The 20,293-nt window shown below is 40.7% G+C and overlaps 1 protein-coding gene across 9 annotated transcripts in view; it reads left to right on the top strand.

The window, feature by feature from the left end:
- Positions 1 to 20,293, top strand: part of IPO11 (importin 11) — a 217,158-nt gene that overhangs the window by 173,474 nt on the left and 23,391 nt on the right. For all 9 annotated transcript variants that reach the window (XR_016220816.1, XR_016220815.1, XM_051853725.3 and 6 more), the window contains one exon: positions 11,924 to 12,019. Coding sequence is in view for 7 of the 9 variants with exons in the window: in XM_051853725.3 (XP_051709685.1) it covers positions 11,924 to 12,019 (96 nt within the window). In the remaining 2 variants the exon portion in view is untranslated. The remainder of the gene's footprint in view (positions 1 to 11,923; positions 12,020 to 20,293) is intronic.

Raw genomic sequence — 20,293 nt, forward strand, 5'->3', positions numbered from 1 at the left:
CCATCACCATACAGAGGGAAAATTTAAGGCACTTACTGTGTGATGATAGCCAGTTAGCTAAAAATGAAAGTGTAAAATACTCACTAGCAAAATCTTAATAAAAATTAACCAAACAGAAAGACTGGACCTGTTCACATTCATGTAATGTTTGTTATTTAAGGTAAACACATAATATTAGAATTTTGCATTTTTTGTGTCTTCAAAGACTGAAAATTTTGCTTTGTCTTTCTAAGGGCATTAATCTTCTAAAGAAATAAAAGAATAAAAGTAAAACCAACGAGAAAGAAATATTAGTATAAAAGAATAAAAATAAAACTAATGAAAAATAAATATTAATAATCTAAGCATTCTGTTCCTTTTTACTAATCACATTTTCACTTTTAGTTTACATATTCATTTGATATACATATTGCCATCTACACAGGTTGCAGATGTACTGCAATAAGAACACAGGTCTTTTTAAACAATTGTTTATTTTGTTTGTGCAGAGTTACTAGCTCTTTGTATCTGAAGGTTCTACAACCATGAATAGAAAATATTTGGGGAAGAAGTTTTAATTGGTTTTTGAAAACAGATGAATACTAGTCCCGGTCGGGGCGCCAGATTCTGTCCCGGTTGTCCCTCTTCCAGGCCAGCTCTCTGCTGTGGCCAGGGAGTGCAGTAGAGGATGGCCCAAGTGCTTGGGCCCTGCACCCGCATGGGAGACCAGGAGAAGCACCTGGCTCCTGGCTTTGGATCAGTGTGGCGCGCCAGCTGCTGCGCGCCGGCCGCGGCAGCCTTTGGAGGGTGAACCAACGGAAAAGGAAGACCTTTCTCTCTGTCTCTCTCTCTCTCTCTCACTGTCCACTCTGCCTGTCAAAAAAGTAAAAAAAAAAAAAAAAAAGCAAACATGAAAAAGTTTGATCTGTTCATTTCTTTACTACATGGTTATTTTTAAAAAGATTTATTTATTTGAAAGTGAGAGTTACAGAGAGAGAGAGAGAAGTCTTCCATCCAATGGTTCACTCCCCAATTGGCCATAATAGCCTGAGCTGCACTGATCCGAAGCCAGGATCCAGGAGCTTCTTCCAGATCTCCCATGTGGGTGCAGGGGCCCAAGGACTTGGGCCATCTTCTACTGCTTTGCCAGGGCATAGCAGAGAGCTGGATCGGAAGAGGAACAGCTGGGACTGGAACCAGTGCCCACACAGGATGCTGGCCCTGCAGGCTGAGATTTTATCCAGCTGCACCACAGCGCCAGCCCCACTACATGGTTTTTAAAAGGAAAGAAGTTACTTTCTGTTAGTTTTCTGCAATGCATGTGCTCTGTATCAATTCAGTGTTATGTAGCCAGAAAATGCTTCAAAGATGTGCCAAAGGGAAATGCCAAAGACAAAATTTAAGAAGTACAGTTTTCATGTGCATTTGACTGAAAAAGAAAAGTCAACTGAAAACTTTATGAAATTGGTAAGTGATGTTTATTTGCTAAGTACAGGGTTTTTTGGGAAAGGTTTATTTATTTATTGGAAAGACAAATGAGAAGGGGAAGAGGTTTCTTGTATCTGTGGGTCCACTTCCCAAATGGCCACAACTGGCCTTGGCCAGGCCGAAGCTGATTCTAGAACTCCCTTGTGGGTGCTGGGGCCCAACCACTGCAGCCATCCTCTGCTGCTGCTCTCTCAGGCGCATTAGCAGGGAGCTGGATTGGAAGTGGAGCAGCTGGGACTCAAACTGGCACTCCTATGGGATGCCAGCGTCACAGGCAGCAGCTTAACCCGCTGTGCCAAAATGCTGGCCCCATAAATACAATTTTTACACCCTCACCTATTTATGTAATGCTTGTATATGGGTAACATCAATTATCACGTGGTAGTCATCCCTAGGTTTCTGTGAGAGGCCTGATTCCAAGTTCAAATTCCTGATTCCAAATCTGTAGATGCTCCAGTTCCTTACGTAAAATGGCACAGTATTGGCACATAACCTGTAAATATCTGCTTACCTTAAGTCATCTCTAGATTATTCTTGAAATATTATAAGTATTATAACAATTTATTATACAGTTTAAAAGTGTAAATATTACAGTGTGTAAATGTCATAAATACTGCATCATGTAGGGAATAATGACAAGAAAAAAGTTTGTACATATTCATTATAGCAAGTTTTTTTTTTCCCAAATGTTGTCTTTCGGTGGCTGTAGGATCCTCAGATACAGAGCTAAAAACTTTACTTAAAGAATAAAGCAAATAAATGTTTAAAAAGACCTGTATTCTTTTTGTAGTACATTTGTAACGTGTCTGTGGGAATAACATATCAAATGAATACATAAAGTAAAAGTGAAAGTGATGAGTAAAAAGGAACAAAATGTTTAGATTGCTAACACTTCTTTCTTTTTGGTTTTACTTTTGTCTTTTATTATCCTTTATGTTAAATTTGCCTTGCATTTTCTAAAATGAATGTTTCAGAAATAGATTTCCAACACAGCACCTTTAACTCTGTTTTCTGGCTCTAATATAAAGTAGTCAGTTGGCGTATCTGTTATCTGTAACTGAACTATCCATACTTATAGTTTTAAAAAAGAAGTAAAAATAACATTATAAAAAAATGAAACCAGGGAAGGCAGTTCTCATTGGATCATCGATTCCCTTTATTATTTATTAAGTGTTGGCCTTAAACATAATGTAATCCTATGGAATATAAAAACTAAAAGCAACACAGAGTCTGTTCATCAAGTTACTTATAACCGTGAGGACAGCAGCCATGAAAATTAAAGGACATTAGGAGAAAGTAATGAGCTGCATACCAAATGAACAGGGCACAGGTTTTATACTACTGGAAGCTCCAAGGACAGTGCTACTTTCTGTGGGTTAGAGCGTGGTCACATGAGTAAGCTTCCTCAAGTGTTATTTAAGGTAAATAGAAAAGGAAGTGTGGATTAAGGAAGAAAGAGCATTCTGAAGATGAGGAAGGGAGTGAGGAGATATGCTGGTCCCTGGGTCTGTCTGTTCAGGAGCTGGTGGCAGAACTGCTGTATCCTGTGGAAGGAAGAGTAGTGTACTGTAACTTGGGAAAGATGACTTTGGTAGAGCCTACGGAAGTTCTTAACAGCCCTTGAAAGGTTTTTATGAAGCCCAGATGACATTTCATTCATAGCAAGCACCGATTGGTCTCCTTGAAGCTCTCAGTAACAAATGCATGAGTAGAATCAGTATAGCCCATTTATTTAGCATTGTGCTATGAAAACTTTATATAAACATTAGGATTCCTCTATTTCTTTTTTAAAAAATTTTATTTAAGTTATGCAAATTACATGTATTTCATATATACAGATTTAGGAGCATAGTGATGCTTCCCGCCCACGCACCAACGCTCTTCCTCTCCCTCTACCATTCCCATTCTTAATTTTTTCAAAGATCTACTTTCAGTTTACTTAATGATCTAATGTTAACCCTACACTACGTAGAAAGTTAAACAAGTAGTAAGAAGAAAAAAGCACTCTTCCTCAACAGAAGAGACAAGGGCTGTACATTGAATCTTAAAAATGTCCATTTCACTCCAATACATTACATTTTAGGTATTCTGTTTTTATACCAGATCATGGAAAACGTGAAGTCTGTCTTTTTGGGATTGGCTTATTTCACTAAGTATAATGGTTTCTAGTTGTATTCATTTTGTTGCGCAGACAGGATTTCATTTTTTATTTTTATTTTATTTATTTATTTAACAGCTGAGTAATACTCCATAGTGTGTATATATACCACAATTTCTTTATCTGGTCATCAGTTGATGGACATCTGGGTTGATTCCATATCTTAGCTATTGTGAATTGAGCTACAGTGAACATGGGGGTATAGATAACTCTTTCAGATGTTGAGTTCTTTTGGTTTAGTAAATTCCCAGGAGTGGGATGGCTGGATCATATGGTCTATATATTCAGATTTCTGAGGTAGTTCCATTCTCTCTTTCATAGTGGCTGGACCAGTTCACATTCCCACCAGCAGTGGATTAGGATACCTTTTTCCCCACATCCTTACCAGCATTTGTTGTTTGTTGATTTTTGTATGAGAACCATTCTAACTGGAGTGAGGTGAAACCTCATTGTGGTTTTGGTTTGTAATTCTCTAATGGCTAGTGGTCCTGAGTATTTTTTCAAGTGTCTGTTGGCCATCTGAATTTCTTCTCTTGAAAAATGTCTGTTCAAGTCCTTTGACCATTTCTTATGTAGATTGTTTGTTTTGTTGTTGTTGAGTTTCTTGAGCTTTTTATAGATACTGAATGTTAATCCTTTATCAGTTGTCTGGTTTGCAAATATTTTCTTCCATTCTGTCAGTTGCCTCTTCACTTTGCTGAGTGTTTCTTTTGCAGTGCATAAACTTCTCAGCTTGATGTAATCCCATTTGTAACGTCTGGTTTTGATTGCCTGTGCTTCTGGGTGGGGTCTTTTCCAAGAAGTCTTTGCCTATGCCAGTGTGTTGCAGTGTTTCCCCATTGTTCTCTAGTAATTTGATGATATTGAGTCATAGATTTAGGTCTTTGAGCCATTTTGAGTGGATTTTTGTGTAAGGTGTAAGGTAGGGGTCTAATTTCATACTTCTGCAACTGGAGATCCAGTTTTCCCAGCACCATTTGTTGAAGAGATGGTCTTTTCTCCAGGGATTATTTTAGGTCCTGTGTCAAAGATAAGTTGGTTTAGATATGTTGATCAATTTCTCAGTTTCAGAATTCCTTTATCTGGGAGAAGTACCTATCCGAGGTCTTAATTGATGAATCAGATTTCCAGGGGTCAGTGATGAGAGTTAGAGTAATACTGTGCCAGTGCTTCTGTAGCAACATCCAGGGCATAGGGTATCCTGACATTAGATGAGTGCCAAGTAGTGACTCAGAGATAACCCTAAAATTGAGGAAGACAGTTACACAAGGTATTATAACTTGATTAAAAACAAATAGAACACCTAATTTTGTTACCTAGTTTCTTTGTCCTTTCTGAAGATTTGCAGTCTATAATGGACTCCTGAGCTTACAGCACAGTATTTCTTGTTTCTTTGAATCAGGGAAATGAAAACATTTGTGTGTAACACTTTGCCCTGTGTGCATGTGAGGTTACATGCGATGGATATGAAGTTCCTTTTAGTTTCTGATTGCCCTGAGGTGGCCATCTTTTTTAGCGCTAGCATATTTTCTGGGCTCACAATGTTAACTAAATGGGTTAGCTTCACCACAGTGATCTGTTCACTGGGAAGGATTAGCCTGGGTGAGATGTTGGACTATTCAAATCATTTCTTTTCTTTGTGAATGAACCAGTAACAGGCTATGTCTACCTCCTATTTATTGTTACAGTAATCCACTCCTATTTCATATGCTCATGGAACTAAACTGAAATGTTAGATTATGCTTGGAGTAATCTGTAATCAGTTGAACTTCTCCTTTTTAAATTATTATTTTAGATTTATTTGTTTATTTGAAAGACAGAGTGACATAGAGAAGGATAAATAGATCTTCCACCCGCTGGTTCATTCCCCAGTTGATCACAATGTCTGGGGCTGGGCCAGGCTGAAGCCAGGAGCCAGGAACTTTATCCAGGTCTCTCATATGGTTAGCAGGGGCCCAAATAGTAGGCCTTCTTCCTTTGTTTTCCCAGGCCATTAACAGGAAGCTGGATTGGAAGTGGAACGGTTAGTGCACAAAAGGGTGCCCATATGGGATGCAGGCATTGCAGGTGGTAGTTTTACCTGCTATGTCACAACATTGGCCTTAAATTTTTCTCTTTTTGAAAAGCTCCCGAATGGTGGGTTTATATATGTGTGTGTGTGTGTGTGTGTGTGTGTGTGTTTGCTTTATATATATAAAATATATATTAACATAGAGTCTAGCTAATCCTTCTGGGGACTTTGCATTACTGTATCTTTACAGTTAATGTGAACTGTCACTTCTTAGTAAATAGTAGTTGAGGGGTTAAATCTGGAGGGGGGATAAGGGGAGAAAGGAAGGGAGGCAAGTATGGTTATCTTCTTAGAACTGTATCTATGAAATACATGAATTGTGTTATCTTTATATTAATAAAGATTTTTATAAAATACAGTTTTCCCCTGGCTAACACCAGTTCTTTCACATTGTACCTGACATCAGATTTGAATGAATAAGTATGGGAAGACTATCAAAAGATGGCAAACAGAAAAATTTCAATACAGTGACTGCAAGATGTAAGAATCACAAACCACAGAAAATACTGTAGTAGTCTCATGATACCTGCAGGAGATTGGTTGCAGGACTCCTGTGGATACCCATATCCATGAATGCTGTAGTTATTTGTTTAGGATAGTAACCTGTTTTATGTGTAGTTTCTGTGTGTAATCTAACACATTTTTCTATATTCTTTAAATCATCTCTTGATCACTTAGAATGTAAGTGCTATGTAAATGTAGTGTTACAGCTAAACAATATTGTTTAGGGAATAATGACAAGGGAAAAAAAGTCTGATCGTGTCCAATACAGATGTAACCATCTAAGGCTGAACTACATTTTTGTAACTTGTAGATGTGGGGATCTGGCTATACTTGGTTCATGACTTGTCGTATTTTTTTTTTTAAGGGAAAGGGTTTATTTGGAGGAAAGCTGACAGACCAGAGGGAAGGGGCAATGAGGGAAAAAGAGGGAGAAGGAGAGTGTAAGAGAGAGAGAAAGATCGAGAGACTGAGAGAGAGAGAGAGACACGGAGAGAAAAGAAAGCTGTTGTATTTGTTTTTTTTTTTAATTTATTTCCACTTTATTTGAAAGGCAGATGGAGAGAGATCTTACCTTAACTGTATCAGTTGGAAACCAGGAGCACAGAACTCAATCTGGGTCTGCTACATGGGTGCAGGGATCCAAGTCTGAGCCCATCACAAGCTCCTAGAGTGTGCATTAGTAGGAAGCTGGAATGTGAAGCTGAGCCCTGGTCCTCCAATACAGGATGTGGCCACGGAAAGCTGATCTGAACTCTGCCCGCCCCCTAGCTTGTGTTTAAAGAGATTGGATATCTAAGCACAGATCCCTTTCTCGTTCCTCTTGTTCTTCTAAACCTGTTCACTTCATTCTAGGTTTACATCTCTTGGTTGTTTCCATTTAAAAAAAGTTAAGATTTATTTATTTTTATTTGGAAGGCAGAGTTAGAGAGAGAAAGACAGAGAGATGGCCACAATGGCCAGGGATGGGCCAGACCAAACCCAGGAGCCGGGAGCTTCTTCTGGGTTTCCCACATGGGTGGAGAGGCCCAAGGACTTAGGCCATTTTGTGCTACTTTTCCAGTTGCATTAGTAGGGAACTGGATCAGAAGCAGAGCTGCAACGAATCAAACCATTGCCCATATGGAATGCAGGCACTGCAGGCAGCAGCTTAACTCGCCATGCCACAGCGCTAACCCCGATTTTTAAATGTTCGATCATATTTTAAAGCACTTAGTTCAAGAATACTGTGTATTGTAGCAAGATTGATTCTTAATATATGAAAGACAAGGATTGAGAGTGGTGTGTCAATAAAAAGTGAAGCGAAGGCTTACTGCTCACAACTTCATGTTGCTGAAGGTTCAAATAAGAATGTCAGTAAAAGAAAAAAAATTTTTTTTTGACAAGCAGAGTGGACAGTGAGAGAGAGAGAGACAGAGAGAAAGGTCTTCCTTTGCCGTTGGTTCACCCTCCAATGGCTGCTGCGGCCGGTGCACTAAGCTGATCCGATGGCAGGAGCCAGGTACTTCTCCTGGTCTCCCATGGGGTGCAGGGCCCAAGCACTTGGGTCATCCTCCACTGCACTCCCGGGCCACAGCAGAGAGCTGGCCTGGAAGAGGGGCAACCGGGACAGAATCCGGCGCCCCGACCGGGACTAGAACCCGGTGTGCCGGCGCCGCAAGGTGGAGGATTAGCCTAGTGAGCCACGGCGCCGGCCAGTAAAAGAAAATTTTTTAAATATTTTATTTATTTATTTATTTGAGAAGTAGAGTTACAGACAGTGAGAGAGAGAGACGGAGAGAAAGCCCTTTCTTCCATTGGTTCACTCCCCAAATGGATGCAATGGCTGAAGCTGCACCGATCCAAATCCAGGAGCCAGGAGTTTCTTCCTGGTCTCCCATGTGGGTACAGGGGCCCAAGGAGTTGGGCCATCCTCCACTGCTATCCCATGCCACAGCAGAGAGCTGGGTTGGAAAAGGGGTAGCCAGGACTAGAACCGGCGCCCATATGGTTTGTCGGTGCCACAGGCAGAGGATTAACCTACTGTGCCATGGCTCTGGCCCCAAGAAATTGTTTTTAAAGGCTTCATGTAAAAATGTTACATTTTTACTTTGGGAGAGAATGTTTTTAATAATACACTTATAATTTCTTCATGTTCATTTTCTTTAAATATCTATTCTGGATGCCAGGAAAATACAAGACCTTTTTGGCCTTCTGTTTTATCTGTTGTTTGAGGGCGCTTTCCCTGCGCTGCTCACTGAGCGGTAGCTGAGGCGCATCCTTTGCTGAGCGCTTTTTGACCCTGAGGGCTCTGAGGATGATAGCTGACCTTACTGACACCGGAACATGGGGTGGGGATTCTCCTTTCACTCTGCTTCAGTGATTCTTCTCCCTCCCTAGAGTCACCTCCTCCTTTCAAAACCAGCTTGCAGTTCTTTCTACTCAGTCTAGTCACTTCCTCCTCCCTGAACTTGGAGTCAGTGATTCAATCCTTCTGGCACAGAATGGACGCTCCAGGGAGAGCATGTTTTCCCTCTCTGATGGAGCTGCTTCTTAATTAGTGTGCATGCCACAGACTTGAACTTGGTCACACTCAGGGTCCCAGATATCTGTTAGGAGAATCATAATCAGTAATTTGCGAATATACACAGTACTCAGTAATTCCATCAGTTCCTTGTGAAATTTCTTGTCTAAGAGGGCATGGGGGCTTGATGCTTGGAAATGATATGATTAGAGAAGCAGCTGCTTGGGTAGCTTGTCACTAAATAATAAGGAAATACAGGCCTGGTTAAGGGCCTGAAAGCTATGGTCAAGATGGTTTTTGTCCTTCTGCGTTAATTGAAATTGGTTGTTGATACCTGTGTTAAGAAGGAATTTGAACACTGTTCCTCCCTCTCTCTATAACTCTGACTTTCAAATAAATAAATAAATCTTAAAAAAAAAATAAAAGAAGGAGAAGGAACCTCAGACTCTGATTGCCTAGCATGTTGTGATGGTTTCCTCTGAGTTGCTTTGGTGAGGTGAAGAGAAATGGCTAATATTCCCTCTGCGTGTCCAGTGTTCATTCTACACATGAGAAATGAACTAAACAGAGGGATCACACAGTTCATGGCAGAAAGTTAGAGTGCAAAATTGTTGGCTTTCTAATTCTTTTTTCCAGGATGTTTCTCACTTAGCTAAAAAAGGTAAACTATATATGTGCTTCTTGTGTTAGAGGTGTTTTTTGTTTTAGTTTTTATATAAAGGAAACACAGTGACATGTAAATAGATCCTCCTGCAAACAGCTGTTAGGCACAAGGGAGAGAGTATCAGAATGGTGTCTACTAGTTGCTGTTTTGCCCATCTGATGATTGATCTCCCCAAGTTTACATTTGAATGTACAGACAGCAGATTTTGACTTTACAGAGGGAAAACTTGACCCAAACTGTAGGGACCTTGAGAACTACTTTACTGAGCACCTTAAAAATTAAGTGTGCACGTTAATGTAGTAATGATACTCTAAGTTCCTTAGAGGCAGGAGTTCAGTTATTTTCAGTTAGTTTTAAATTGAAATATTATAATTTAGTAACCCGATGGGTATTTGTGTACTTTTCCTTTTTTAAATTCATGTTTATCAAGGTATAGCTTCTATGTAACAAAATCTCTTTCAGATGTATAGTTTTGACAGACGTACATGGTTGAGTCTAGCACTGTGCTCAAAACACAGATCATTCTTGTCGCCTGAACATGTTTCCTTGCCCTTTTTTTGCCAGGCAACCACTAATAGATTAATTTTGCCTCTCCAAAAGGTCATATAAATGGAGTCATAATATGTAGCCTTTGGAGTCTGGCTTCTTTCTCTCAGCATAATCCTTTTTTTTTTTTTTTTTTAAGATTTATTTATTTATTTGAAAGAGTTACACAGAGAGAGGAGAGGCAGAGAGGGAGGGAGGGAGGGAGGGAGAGAGAGAGAGAGAGAGAGAGAGAGAGAGAGAGAGAGGTCTTCCATCCGCTGGTTCACACTCCAGTTGACTGTGATGGCCAGAGCTACGTGGATCCGAAGCCAGGAGCTTCTTCTGGGTCTCCCACATGGGTGCAGGGGCCCAAGAACTTGAGCCATCTTCTACTGCTATCCCAGGCCACCGCAGAGAGCTGGATCGGAAGAGGAGCAGCTGTGACACGAACCAGCGCCCATAGCATAATCCTTTCAAGATTTATGTTTGTTCTCTTTTATTGATGAATATATATTTTTCCACTAAATGATCCACAGTGTATTGATACATTCACTTGATGGACATTGAGATTGTTTGCAGTTTGGGGTCATTAAGATAAAGCTGGAGCCAGTGCTGTGGCATTCTGGGTAAAGCTGCCACCTGCAGTGTTGACATCCCATACAGGTGCTGATTCTAGTCCCAGCTGCTCCACTTCTGATCCAGCTCTCTGATGTGTTCTGGGAAAACAGTGGAGAATGGCCCAAATCCTTCAGCCCCTGCACCTGCGTAGGAGATCGGGAAGAAGCTCTTGGCTCCTGGCTTTGGGTTGACTCAGCTCCCGCCATTGTGGCCATCTGGGGAGTGAACCAGCAGTTGGAAGACCTCTATCTCTGTCTGCCTCTGCTTTTCTGTAGCTCTGTCTTTAAAATAAACAAATCAATCTTAAAGAAAAAAAAAAAAGAATAAAGCTGCTGTAAAAACTCACATGCAGGTCTTAGAATACTCATTTTGGTCTTGGGTAAATATGTAAGAGTTGATTGCTTAGTTTTGTGGTGTGTGTTTATAAAAACTGACAACGTGTTTTCCAAAACGGATATGCCATTTTAGAAAAATACTGATTTATTGATTTGAAAAGTTGAGAGAGAGAAATACCTTCCATCAGCTGGTTTACTTCCCAAGTATTCACAGCAGCTGGCTCTGGGCTAGAACAGTCAAGAACTCAAAATTCCATCTGGCTCTTGCTTGTGAGTGGCAGGGGCCCAAAGCACTGTTGCCTTCCTAGGTATGTTAGCCTGGAACCGGATTGACTTGAACCCAGGGTCCTCTATGGGATGTGGGTGTCCCAAGTGGTGACTTAATCACTGTGCCAAACCCCCGCCCCCTCCATGTGTTAATTTTATTCTTTCCAGCAATGTATGAGAAACCTTCTTGTTTCTTATTCCTGCCAGGACCTGGTATCGTCTATCTTCTTAATTCTACTTTTAATTAAAATCTTAGTATGATTCCAGTTTACATTTCCCTAATGCCTAATGATGTTGAACATTCTCTCAGGTGCTCATATACCATCTGTCTGTCTTTGGTGAAGTCTGTTTAAATTTTTGCCTATTTTAAAATGAAACTTTCTTTCAGAGTCTTTTGTATTGTAGATCCAAGTCCTTGACCAGATAATGTATTTTACAAATATTTTCTCCCAGATTGTGATGTGTCTCCTTGATAGTGTTTTTGGAAGAACAGTGTTTCATAATTGTTAGCACTTCTGTATCTTTATTTTTACAGTTATAAAATTAACACAAGGCTATTGTAGTAAATTATATTAACATTAAAATATTGATCCAATCTGCCTTTCTAGTATTTAAACACATTATTATAATCAAGTGAAAGAGAAATTTGCAATGTTATATGCAAAGGTAAAAATTTTGCATTGAAAGTATATTTTGAAAGTTACTCTTATTTTCATAACTAAAATTTGTCTTCATATTCAAGAGAATATTTTGGAGAAGAGGAATTACCTGTTAATACTCTGGTTAACCTGTTTTGTTCTTTTTTTTTTTCTAGTGTTATCCAAGATAAATTCTGTGGGATTATAAACATCTCAGTGGAGGGCCTTCATGATGTCATGACGGAAGATTCTGAAACAGGCACTTACAAAGAGTAGGTGGATATTTAATTAATGACAGTTGGATATGGGTGAGAGTTAAATATATGCTGCCTGATTTTTGTTCACTGTCACCATATAAGTTCAGTTGTAAAAACTTTGTAATTTTATGTTTTATTCAGAAAACTGTTTACTTTGCCTGTATTTACTGTTTGAATTGGGCATCTTTGTTTTCATTTTGTGTGTGTAATTTGGCATTAGTTTTTTTTTTTTAAAGTTCCCTGTGTATTTATATAAGCTTCTTTTTTAAAATGTTTCAAGGATATCTGCTTTCAAATTAAGAAAGTTCCCCTACATTTCGGACTGTGGAGGAAAAGAGCATGAAGCCCTTTGTATTTCTCTGATTGGAGCATCATTCATGCCTCTAAGTTGTTAAGAGTGTATGGTCATTGACTAGTTCCAAAAGAGAACCGTTAAAATTATATTCTTTAGGAGAAGAGAAAATCATGTTATCAGGAATGCTGGTAATGTCATTTTTATACAACTGTTAATTTGAAATTTTCTCCTTTTAAAAATCAATCTTTGTATCCTTTTATGGTTCGTAGAATTGTCACACCTTTCCACTTACTAATGAAAAAAGAGCATGTTTTACACAGTGATAAGCAAATCTTCAGGTTACAGGCTACTTGACTTCTCATTATTCACATACTGAGCTTGTTTTCTTTGCTCTTTAAAGCTATGAGTAGAAAATGAGAAAGATTGCCATTTGAATAATATTTCTCTAAAAAACAGAGAAAGCAGATATTTGTTGTTGATTGTTACTAAATGTGTATGAACACAATGTGTCTGACATTAGCTTTTGAGAAAATAGGAGGTCATGTGAAGTGAAAAAAATACTATTTATGACTACAAACCAAAACTAAAACCATTGATAAGCATGTGATCATTTTTATTAAAAGTTAACATAAATATTTATATTATATAACTGCAAATGGTGTATTTTTATACATAATATATGGCAAAATTTGTGAATATTTGTGAATTGTTCAAATGCTCTTTGTCCTTCTCTTTGGATTACATAATTTGATTGGGAGAAGAGCATAGCTGATAGCACAAGGAAAACACTACTAATGAGGAAAAGCAGTTACATGTGTTTTGTGCAGAGCACACAACCATAGAATTCTAGATTGTGCTGTAATAGAAAGTGAAAGAAAACGTAGTAATGAAATCGGACAAGACCCCCTAAAATCTACCCTGAAATGTGGCCCCTTAAAGCTCCCTAGAAATGCTATCCGGGGTGCCACATGCACTACTGGAATTTGGGGTGCCTTACGATTTCACTGCGGGCTTATTACTAAATCCCCGATATTAATAAGCCTGAGAGAGTTCTTGCCTAATACTTAGAGAAGAATTCTAAATACCGGCACAGATAAACGAGGCAGCATGGTACGTTTTAAGCTTTTATTTAGTAAGAAATGTGCATAGGAGAGTGAGAGCTTTATTTAGGGGAGAGAGGTGAATAGGGGTTCATACCGAGCAGCAGGAACCAGCCACGTGGATGAGCATCTAAGCCAGGAAGCCTAGAGCACATGGCCCAAAGGCCATGCGCCCTGGAGGCGCAGGGCTACAGCAAGCCCTGTCCTGTTAGCAGTCTTCAGAGAGGCATAATGTGGGGAGCAACTGGGAGCGACTCGGACTAGACTAAGTTACTGGAATTAAGACTTATTCTATGCATCTGCTCTCCCACAATATGGCGCTGGGAGAGGAGTAAACAGCTTCTACACAGCTGCCTCCAGTTCAACCAATAAACAGCAGGACCTGCTCCTGATTGGAGGAGAGCAGCGTGCTTGGCATGTGGATAGCAGAGTTGGGATTGGTGGAAAAGGACTATAAAGGAGGAGAGAGAAAACATGCACCAGGAACATCTAAGAGGAACACCTGTGCAGCCCCCGAGAGAGCCGGCCGGCGGTGTGCCGCTCCCCTGCGGAAGTGGGGAAAGTGGCCAGGGGGAACCGCCCTTCTACGGAGGTGGAAGGGACGGCAGCCAACCCGGGAAGAACCAGCAGCAAACCCGGGAAGGGCCGAGCAGACAAAAGAACAGCGCAGGGTCCTGTGTCGTTCCTCCATGAAGACGGGGAGCGACATAATGGTGCCGTGACTCGGATATGAAGCCTAGGCAGGGTTTAGTGTCGTTCCTCCATGAAGAGGGGGAGCGACAGCATAAGACGCGTTAGGATGCAGAAGAAAGAAAATCATAACATTTCCAACTGGAAGAGAGGAGAATGCAAAATTGTCAGAAATAAATTCCGGAAATATTTATTGCAGAACTATAATAGAAAAGATCAGGAACACAAAGCTGGGAGAAATGCAGTAACAGCAAATGTGTGGAAGAGTCAAGACTGGAACCAAGGTCTTCTGACTCAGTATGCCAAGCTCAGCCATGAAGAAAGCTTTGGTTTTGAATGGGAAAAATTGTTGGAAGTAAGGAAAACAAGTTGACCCTTAAACACATCTAAACTAGGAAAGGCTTATACTTCAGGGATGATGTTCCTGGATAGCTAGAGTATGGCCACTGTTGTCTTTCTGCTCCACACTTGTTGCTTTCTTTTGCCCTGCAGTGGTATTTGTCATAGGAAAGCACAGTGGAGAACAAACTACCTAACTTCTCAGATCCTAAGAGTAATTATACTACATATCTGATAAATCTTTCTAGTGTTTAATTCTCCACATTGCATGGAATTTTATAAATTAGAACCATTGGACAGAAAGCTCCACAGGAAATGCAGCAAATATGTACTTATGTAGCTAACCTACCTCCAAGTTTTCATTCCTCTCTATTTAAAGAGTTTATTCAAAGAAAGTTAATCATTCTGATTCTGTTGAATTCTTATTGTAGTCTCAGCTGAGAATGAATTAGAGCAAAGAAATAAAACTCCTGCTCTCTTCACCTGAGTAAGTAGCGTGGTAGGGTTCTGCGGAGTAACAGAAACAAAAAGAATATATAAAAAGAGATTTATTGTGAGGAGTTGGCTTACTTGGCAGTGGAGCCTGAGAAGTCCCAGGTCCACAGTCAGGTGAGCTGGTAGTGTAAGTTTTAGCCAAATCTGAAGGGAGAAGGTGCATTTAGTTCCAGCTAGAAGCAGAGAGTGACCCATCCCTTACCTGGTGTTTCTGTCCTCTTTAGGCCTTCAGTGGCTTGGCTGAAGTCCACATATACTGGGGTGAGCAGTCTGCTGTACCCATTCTATAGATTCAAACACAAATCTCTTCGAGAAACAGCTTTACTAATATGCCCACAAGAATGTGTACCAAATTTCTGGGCACCGGGTGGCCTAGTGAAGTTGACAGCTAACATTAACCCCCTGCTAAGGAAGCCTTGTTGACAATTAGATGCTGTCTGTGTGAAGATGAGTGTCTTGCAGCCTGAATGAGCTCGCAGCCTAGCGGGGGCCATGGGAACCGATGGAGCAACAGAAGCTGCAGAGGGGAAAAGGGTCCAGAGGAGCCGAGAATAACCTGGGAGGACATGCAGTCAGGTGGAGCCAATTAGCTTAGTCATTGTGTGCAATAAGAAGGGATGGAGCCTATTTTCAGTAGTCAGTGGGACTCCACCGGTGATTTTAAAGCCTGGAAGTGACACCATCACATTTATACTTAAAAAATTCTCTTCGGTGCATTGTGGAGAGCGACAGGAGGGCCAAATGCCTATGAGTCATCTCAGACTGGTGGAATGGCCCAAGAGGCTTGTTTAGAAAACGCATTCTCCTCCCCCATGTCACAGTCTTTGGGGGTGAGACAACAGAACCTGCATTGCAAAGAGGACCCACATATGCACTCTAAAAATTGAGAACCTGCTGTGCTGGAGATGGGAAAACCATTTAGGTAGCAGTTAGGTTACTCTTCTGCTGGGAAGCAGTGAGGAGGGGAATTCCAGGTAGATTTTAGAAGGAAGACTGGCAGGGATCGGTGACAGGTAGGTGTAGGTAGAGAGGGGTTTAAGATATTTGTGATTTGCATTACGTGTGGCACGTTTGTGCATATATAATTTTTCAAAGTAGTTGTGTTTGTACCTAATAGCCTATGTTTATTTTTGTACCTTAATACATCGTCATGACATACAAAGCATTTAATTGCTTATAGTTGATGTCTAGTGATTTTAAGAGATTTTGAGACAATGTATACATAAGGAAAAAATGGAAATTAGTTTCTATTTGTTCTTTCAGTGATCTGATTTTTAATTTTTCTTAGAAAAGCTTACCCAGATGAATGGATAGCCAACAGTTGGCTGTTGTTAATATTGATACTAGAATTTCTTGAGAATTTTGTAGAAAATCTATTAGAAGAAGAAAGAGTTCCATTTTAAGAACTTATGGGGCCGGCGCCGTGGCTCAATAGGCTAATCCTCCACCTTGCGGCGCCGGCACACCGGGTTCTAGTCCCGGTCGGGGCGCCGGATTCTGTCCCGGTTGCCCCTCTTCCAGGCCAGCTCTCTGCTATGGCCAGGGAGTGCAGTGGAGGATGGCCCAGGTGCTTGGGCCCTGCACCCCATGGGAGACCAGGAAAAAGCACCTGGCTCCTGGCTCCTGCCATCGGATCAGCACGGTGCGCCGGCTGCAGCGGCGGCCATTGGAGGGTGAACCAACGGCAAAAGGAAGACCTTTCTCTCTCTGTCTCTCTCTCACTGTCCACTCTGCCTGTCAAAAATAAAAAAAAAAAAAAAAAAAAAAAAAAGAACTTATGGTATTTTTTGGTCCTTTTGGTTAGTAGAATACTTGTTTCATTAGGCCAGGAAAATATATTAATGTTAGAGATTTGCCTTGTGCTTGTCTGGTGAGATTATTTTTACTTTTGTTTCTTTAAATGCTATTTTGTTGTCAGGAACATTATGAATGGAAGCTGACAACTCCTTGCCAACGTTTGGGAAGTAAAAAGGAAGAAAGAATTTAGGCAGCATTTAGGAAACCCAAAGGCACTAAAATAGATTAGAAATGGACTCATAAATGTTGGGTTTTATAGCTAGAGAGTATAAAGCCCTGCTGGTTATAAAGAAAGTAGTTTTATTTTAAACAAACGTAAAATTTAGGCTTTTCTAAGGATTTTTCCTTCTCCATGTGGTACACTCATCCACCAGGTGGCTTTTCAGAGTGGAACAGAGAATACTGGAGGGAACCTTGGTTTTCTAATTCTGACGTTATCACCTGTATGTGATCTTAACTTGGGGGACCCCCCCCCCCCACCTGTGGGTCTCTCTTTCTCCAGCTTCCTCCCTCTGATACATCCTGTTCCACTTCTTTTTTTTTTTCTTTTTTTTTTCTTTTTCTTTTTTCTTTTTTTTTTTTTTTTTTTTTGACAGGCAGAGTGGACAGTGAGAGAGAGAGACAGAGAGAAAGGTCTTCCTTTGCCGTTGGTTCACCCTCCAATGGCCGCCGTGGCTGGCGCACCACGCTGATCCGATGGCAGGAGCCAGGTGCTTCTCCTGGTCTCCCATGGGGTGCAGGGCCCAAGCACTTGGGCCATCCTCCACTGCACTCCCTGGGTACAGCAGAGAGCTGGCCTGGAAGAGGGGCAACCGGGACAGAATCTGGCGCCCCGACCAGGATTAGAACCCGGTGTGCCGGTGCTGCAAAGTGGAGGGTTAGCCTAGTGAGCCGCGGCGCCGGCTTGTTCCACTTCTTAAAGGCACACTTCTAAAGTTGATGGTACCGTATTCTGTACTGACCCTCAGTATACACATGTGTTGTTTTCTCTTGCTTTCTTGCTTGTCTCATCATTCTATCCCATGTACCTATACTTTGTACTCACACTTGACTCATAATAGTTCTTCTGCTTATTTCTTCTGCTTATCAAGTCATGCCCTCAGCCATGCCCTGCTTGGCAAATACCTGTCTCTAAATTCCTTTCCAGATCACAAGAAGAATTCATTACTGGCACAAAAGTCGAGACGTTAGAAAAGACATGGTTTTTATTTCCAAGTAGAGGAGAGTAGGTGTATCAGAAGAGAGAGAGTGTTTCTTGGCCTGAGGCTTGAAGTGAATTTTTCGTAAGGTGTTCATATGAGGCATTATCAAAGGACTTTTCAGCTTGAACAAAAAAGAATCCCAACTAAAAATAAGTGATTTCTGAATTAGTCCGTTGTGGTCTTGGCAACATCGTCAGTGATCCAAGTACTTTTTTTACGGTCAAGGCTAACCTTTTCTAGGTTATGTTGGATTACCCAGCCTTAAACACAGTGCTGCTCAGAGCACACCATGATTGCTTGTAGGACCCTGGCACTGGGGCAGGGATCAGTTTCTGCTGAAATGTGGCATGGTAGAATGGGATAACTGGACACATTTAGGGTTCTGTTAGGAAGGAGGATAATTATATGGGTACCCCAAACATCCACTACAGAGCCTAACTGAACAGTGTTGTCAGTTTAGTTGTATGTGAAGTGAACCATTTGGAGTTTCTTACCTCAGCCTAGAAGAAACTCAGGTAGATGTATAGGATTAAAAATATATAAGTATCACTGCTGAAATCGGTTTCAGACCTACCAAAGTAGAAACTCTGGGTGTGGCCCAGTAATCTACGCTTTAACAAAACCCTGAAAGTGGTTCTGATGCAGGCTCAAGTTTGAGAATCAGTAATACTTAAACATCAAGAATGTGACTTGAGTCCCTGCCTTTGCCACCATGAGATACAAGGTAGAATTGGGGAAAGCACTTTGCAGACAGTTGTTCTGGTTCTATTCACATACTGAAATGAGAGTGAACTTGAAACATCCCAACTTGCTCCTCTGAAATAGGGAAACATTTATCAGGGAAGGAAAGTGTTGAGGGCAAATGCCGTTTATCAGTGCTCAAGAGTGTTTGTAAATTCTGCCTACTTTTGTCATTTGTAAAATAGCTGAACTACTTAGAGCACAGAGTTTGTATAGATTAAGTGAAAGGTGTTACGACAGATACCTTTTAAACCAGAAATGGCTTTACAGGTTTCATGTTTCGTGTTCCCAGTTGTTGGTGTGTGTGTGGCTAGGTGGAGTTTGTTGTTGAGAAAGAGTCTGACTTAGCAGGCAGGTGTGCCTGGGTCTGCTCAGGGATTTCGGCACTGGGTGTTGAATAGAATGGCTGCATCTATTCACATGTTAGTCACTACTGTTTTAAACTGTTGTTGTTACTGTTTTATTAGTTTTACCATAATTATTTTCATGGTTCATACTTTTTAGCTTATTCAAAATGTATTAATTCTCATGCCTTTTATGCTAAACATGACTGCCTATCTTAAATCTTTGTCAACAAGATGAAATTTGGCGATATTCCTACAGGTGAATTTTAGCTTTAGGCTTTTCAGTTCTTTGTTGTTTAATTTTTTCTCTTTCCACCTACTAGAGACACAAATGAGTACAATTTTCAGCATTGCAAAGCAAAAACAGCCTGATCTTGGTTAGTTTCTGATCAATGAAAGAAAGGAAAAAAAATGTATCAAAATGTACCTTCAGAATAACTCAGTTATTAATGTGATAAATCTTTCAGGGCAGGCAGAACAGAGTGCTTTTATTACCAAGTAAATAAGCAGATTGTGGAATGCAGTTGAAGAACTTGATGCAGCTAAGGCAGCTTCCATGGAAATCCATGTTCACTAGAGTTAGAATTCAGGTCTATAGCAGGCAAAAAAATAGCTAGTGTAAAGGAATCCCATCTTATTTTTCTTTCACAAATTATTTTCATTTTATCTGACAGACAGAGAGATGGGAGGAGGGGGGTAAGAGAGACAGAGAGAGAGACTGATTAATCTCTCCCTGGTTCACTCCTCAAATGCCTGCAAACAGATGAGTTTGGGCCAAGCCGAGGCCAGGAGCCAGGAATTCCATCTGGGTCTTCCACATGGGTGGCAGGGACCAAGTACTTGAGCTACCGTTTGCTGCCTCCCAGAGTGCACATTAGCAGGAACCTGGATTGAAAGTGGAGTAGCTGGGGCCCAAACCAGGCACTCTGATAAGGGATGTGGGCATCTCAAGTGCCCACTCACTTGCTGAGCTGCATGCCCGCCCCCTGTCTTATTATCTAAAATACAAACTGACTTCTAGATATTTTCAAGATGTTTCCCTTTGTTAAATAACTTTTGGGCTAATAATAATGTAATTTTCTCACTTTGTGCTAGCATCCATTCTCCAGCTTCTTCTGCTACACTAGATTATATCATGGTGTATAAAAGCATTGCAGCTTGGAGAGGTCATGGCCATACAGGGAGTTTTAGGGGGGGCTGTGGTCTTGCTGTTTTGGTAGCAGCACCTGTACTTAACCCTAAATTAAAAGTTATCTATGCAACTGAGCCAGGAATTGTCTTTCACT

The sequence above is a fragment of the Oryctolagus cuniculus genome, chromosome 14, assembly GCF_051225735.1.
Source record: "Oryctolagus cuniculus isolate XC-2025 breed Fujian yellow rabbit chromosome 14, ASM5122573v1, whole genome shotgun sequence".
Taxonomy (NCBI): Eukaryota; Metazoa; Chordata; class Mammalia; order Lagomorpha; family Leporidae; genus Oryctolagus; species Oryctolagus cuniculus.